The 5200-nt window shown below is 57.4% G+C and overlaps 1 protein-coding gene across 1 annotated transcript; it reads right to left on the bottom strand.

The window, feature by feature from the left end:
* Positions 1 to 207: 207 nt before the first annotated feature.
* Positions 208 to 3417, bottom strand: LOC112618109 (TBC1 domain family member 3B-like; the record flags this gene model as incomplete). The annotated part of the gene is made up of 6 exons (XM_025374703.1): positions 3256 to 3417; positions 2906 to 2978; positions 2660 to 2742; positions 1337 to 1376; positions 768 to 848; positions 208 to 315 (listed from the first exon to the last, which is right to left on the bottom strand). Coding segments are annotated over exons 1-6 (435 nt in total), but the record flags the coding sequence as incomplete, so codon positions are not given.
* Positions 3418 to 5200: the final 1783 nt, after the last annotated feature.

Raw genomic sequence — 5200 nt, forward strand, 5'->3', positions numbered from 1 at the left:
TGCACAAAGCTGCTTTTTGGCTTGTTACTGAAGCCGGGGAGGGTCACCAGAGCCGAGTTTGTCTGTGGTGACTATGTCACCGTCCGTGCCCAGGATGTGCATCTGACCATCCCACCCACCCCCAGCCTGGGCTTGATGCTCCCTCCAGCTGGAGACCTGGGCCCCTGACACGGCCTGTCCTGTTTGTTGTGCTCTGGCTGAGCGTACCTTGTATGTTCTGGGGTTTTTCGACTTGACTTCCTCTATGTTCAGGAGAACTGACCACACTTGGCCCCGGATGTTCATGGGAATGCCCTTATATACTCGATCTATCAGCTGTGGGCAGAAAACAATCTGGTGTCACAGGCCACGGGGCGACCCCAGTGAGGACCAGAGCCCGAGGATTCTGGAAATGGTTGGTTTTGGCCCCATGATTCCTCGTTAGAGGTGACATTAAGCTGGGATACACTCTCCCTTCCCAGGATTGTAAGAGTGGATGGACACTCAGAGTCAGGACTGTGATCTGAACCTTTTCCTTCCTTCGGGTCACCAGGGCATCCCTAGCCTTGAGCTCTCGGTGGTCCCAGCCCTAGATTCAGATTCCCTCCCGGCAAGGTGATGCTTGCACAAATAGGCAGGCAAACCACCGACCAGGCCTGCAGTCCTCTGAGTGAGGACAGTGTGCCACCTGCCCTCTGAGAGGCTGATGGTGCCAGGCCACAGCCATGGGTGCCTGTCCCCTGTCTCTACAGAAAGTGGTTCTGGGGGCCTCTCCCTCCACACATTACCTTTTCACTGTTCTTATATGTCTCCCACTGTCCCAGCATTTCCATCCACTTGCTCTTTCGTGTTATCTCCCACCGCATTTGCTGTCAAATGAGGAAAGTTGGCATTAGGGGACCTGCCAGGCTTCCCAGAGCCGCCCGTGGATGCTGGGTCTTGGGCTCTGGAGCCCTGGTGGACCCAGCTGGAGGGAGCCAAGGAAGGGCAGACCCTAAGGGTTGAGAACCTTTGAGCAAATGATCACCAGTGGGCTGGCTTTGGGACCCCGGGAGGTGCCATCCTCAGGCCACAGACACACCAGTCTTAGGTCAGGTCCCAGCCTCTAGGTGGGGTCCTGACACAGGCAGGCAGCCACCCCCAAGCCACAACTGTGGTTCTCACTTTGGAATCTTATCAAGCTGCCAAAGTTACAGCAACCTGGGGTCAGGTCCAGCAGGGACTGCTGCCCCTCCCAGGGACATCGTGTTGCCCTCACCCGCCACCACCCAGGCCAGCTGCCTCCTCTGCCTCACCGACCACCTGCCCAGTCCCCACATCCCTGGTTCAGCCCCGTCCCCATGCATGAGGCTCTTACCTTCGCCTCCCGAGCAGTGGCAGGAGGCAGCTCTGTCTCACTGTAAGACAACCCAGGCAGAACTGAGGACCTGCACAGGGCCTGGAGCTCCCCGAGACTGGAACCCAACCCCCAGAAAGGACAGGCTCTGTCCCTATCTAGCTCAGGGCTCAGTCCAGGAAAAGACACAGGGAAGGGAGGACAAGGGCCTTCCTGTGGGGCTGACTCCCAGTAGGGGCAGGACCTGGGAGAAGAAGGAGTGTGGGGCCAGCCTGGGTGGGGTTACTGGGGCCCCTGGTGTGGGGGGTGGTCAGGCTGCACAATAGGGCTGCCCGTCCTGGACTGGAGGTGGTGCTTTCTGCTGGAGCTGAGGAAGGTCAGGCCTGAGACTAGATGGGGGCCGCCCAGGGTGGGTGATCGGGCCCTCACAGGAGTCCCTCAGGGAGTGACCACATCACCCCACTAGGGTCTAGGGAGTCTGCCCTGAGACCTGCCCAGTGCACCCTGGGACCACAAGGGTCCCATCTTGACAGCCCCAAGACCCTTGCAGGGTCTGACCTCCCAGTGTCCACCTGCCTCTCCCTGCATGTGAACCACACACCCTGCGTTTCAGAAGTGGCACAACTCATAAGCTCACTCCCACTTTACTTCCCCTGGATCCTGTCTCTCCATCCTACGATCCCTGACAGATGGGCTCCTGGCTGGGCTCCTTTTTCCTGGCCCCAGATCCCTTACCAGCACCAGATCCAGGGTCTTTAGCCACAAGCCCTGCTGCCTCCCTGGCCTCACCATGAGATGCCCAGAACGGGCACTGCCCATCTTTTCCCCCATTCCCTAGGGCCACTGCCCCCACTGTCCTCATGCCTTTCTCCCTTCCCCATGGGGACGATGAGGGCTGTAGCTGTAGGGAAATTGGGGGAGGACAAGGGCAGGTGGGCCCTCAGAGACCTGCTGGACAACAGCCCCAAGGTTCGGCCAGGCGTCCCCTCACCCTGTGGCCACAACACTTGGATCTCACTGGGTTGTCTCCAGGTAGACATGGCCAGACACTCAGGCTGCCCCCCTCCTCTTGTGCTAACTTGTGGACAAAACTGCTGAGAGTCCAGGGGCCTGACCTAGCCCAGTCTCCATTCCCACCCGCTCCCTAGATGGGCCCGGCACCTCTGGCCTAACAGCAACCTCGGGCTGGACCTGCAGGGGAACCAGGGAGGAATTCTGACCCTGGAAAGGAGGTTGACCCGACCTGGCAGGACATGTCCTACCTCAGAAAGGCCTTCCTAAAAGCAAACCCGTCCCTGAGCTGAGACAGGTGCTTTAGGGGTGAGGGGAGCACAGAGGACTCACTGCAGAATTCCACAGCGATCAATGTTGTTGTAGATTTCAACAGGCTCAGGCCCAATGTCCTCTGGCAGCCCAGCTCGGTGTCCCTGTAACCCAGAGGAAGCCTTGGTGAGGGGTCCAAGGTAAAGGGTGTAAGGGCCTGGCGGTAGTGGCCACCCTTGCCCACCCTGTGCTCCTAGTGAGCCCAGGACCCTTTGACCAGGGTGCACTGGAACAGGCCTCCCCTCCAAGAAGCAGACCGACCTGTACCTTCTCATAGTTCATAATGATATCCTCTCGCTCCTGTGCCCACAAACTGTCCACATCCTCTACCATGTCCATCCTGTGAGACAAAATTGTCTAAAGGTTACATTGTACCCGAGAGCTTCAGAGAAAACCCGAATTGCTCCCGCTGGGCTCCCAGATGCTGGCTGGTTGTATAACCTTCATTCCACCACCGCCCCCAGGTGAAAAGGGGCCAGACCCCTTGGCCCACACCTCCATGGGTCTCTGGAGTCTGAAGCTCCAAGCAGGGGATGGCATCTTCCTAAGGACTCGAGAAGAGTGGGACCTGGACAGAGAATCTCGTTGTTCCCAAATGCCATGAAATGCACACACACCTGCCCTGGCAGGTTGAATGGTGTCCACCTGCCAAGGGTGAAGGGCCCATCGTGGGCTATTCCAGGGATGTGGATGTGAACTGGGATCAGGCACCAGAGGTCTCTGTACGATCGGCCTCCTGGGATGCTCAGGACCACAGAGATGCCCAGTTTCCTGCGGAGAACAAGATCTCTCCTGACTGCTCCGTTCTACCCGCTCATCACTTGGGCTACCGTGGCCCTTCAGTCTAACCAGTGAGGCTGCTTTAGAAATAATGCCGTCTGAGCAGGAGTGTGTTTGGTTTTGGGGATGAAAATGATCTACTGTCTCTAAAGCAGCCTCTGTGCTCGTGGAAACCACGGCTCTCGGGGAGGGACTGTGGACTCCACCATTCTGAGCTGTCCCTACAGGAGGGGGCTTCATTTTCCTGGGCCACTGAGGAAGAACAGTGGGTCCTTGGTCCTGGAGAACATCTAGATGGACTGTCCCTCCTGGGAACACTCGGGGCAAAAGGCAAGCGAGGCCTCGAGAGGACCAGACAGAACAAGAAATACTCGGGGACAATCCCCAGAGCCCGGACCCCTTTGAACAGAAGGGAAGATAGTCTCCCTCCAGCCAGCCCTCCAGGGCCCCTTCATTTTCCACAACTGCCTAAGGGCAGAAGTCTCCCCATGCCACTCCCAGACAAGGGACCGTGTGGGTCCAGCGGGTCCCACAGCGAATATCGGGACCCAGCTTAGGCCCCAGGCGTGTTCAGAGGACCCTCCCCTCCTTCCCACCCACAGTGGATCCATCCCAGCGTCTCTGCCAGGACCACGCTCTGCCCCATCGGGATCGGAAACCTGGGCAGATTTGGGATCTAGGGCAGGGAGGTCACAGGGTTCAGGCCTGAATTCAAGCACGGCACAGGGCGGGGCCAAGAGCAAAACCCAGCGTCCTGTCTGAATTCCCAGGCCGGTTACCACCTCTCTGACCCCAGACTTCTCCCCTGTTGAATGGGTACACTAGAGAACAGCACTGACTCCATGAAACCCCCATGAGGACAAAAGAGAAAATCGTCTACACGGGCAGTGTAGAACGGGCTTCCAGTGAGTGCTTAGGAATGACCCTCCTCGGTAGCTGCCCAGAGGCCAACACTGCCCACACCATAGCCACTGTCCCCAAGTCAGCCTGGAGGGAAGAGAGCAGGTCGCACTGACCTGATTCTGATGAATCAGTTGGCCTGCGTTATGCCTCTCAGGTAGAAAACCTTTGAGTCCACAAAACTGGTCCCAGATACCACTGTGCGTGTGTAGCTGATACCACTGTGCCTGTGTAACTGCCGTAGAACACAGAGGCAGGCCGGAGAGCGGATTGGTGCTAAGCACCAGTGACATTCTGAGGTCATGGCACGCATCACAGTGGGGCCTTGCCCGGGTCAGCAGGGCCCAGAGTCAGGGTCCTCCGCTGCCTGAGGCGGCCACATGCCTGCCTGCAATGTGTTTGCACACGTGCCTCCACACGTGTATGTGGGTAAACAGGTCTGTGCACCCATGTGTTGCTTCTCTGGCCAGGCCTGGCTTCCCCACTCATGTGTGCACCCACTTCCTCACCACTGTCACCCCCGAGGCCCAGGACCAGCATCACACTGCCCTGACCTCAGCTGTCCCTGCCCAGGGTGGTCTGGGATACACATAGGGGTGGAGGAAAGTGACTGCTGCTGTTGAATCTCAGAACACAAATGCTAATACTATTACCTAATGGTCTTTTTTAGTGTCTCTAATGGTATGTCTTTTTTCATTTCTGATATTTTAACTGGGTATTTCTCTCCCTGACCCTTGGATATTTTAGCTAGAGGATCTTGTGGGGAAAGTGCTGGGCACACAGTAGGGGCTCATTCTTTCAGACATGTCATCTAAAACCACTCAGGGGCTAGGGGATGCCAAATTCCAGGCTCCAGAAAGAGCTTGGGATAAAATGAACCTT

Source organism: Theropithecus gelada, unplaced genomic scaffold (assembly GCF_003255815.1).
Source record: "Theropithecus gelada isolate Dixy unplaced genomic scaffold, Tgel_1.0 HiC_scaffold_996, whole genome shotgun sequence".
Lineage (NCBI taxonomy): Eukaryota > Metazoa > Chordata > Mammalia > Primates > Cercopithecidae > Theropithecus > Theropithecus gelada.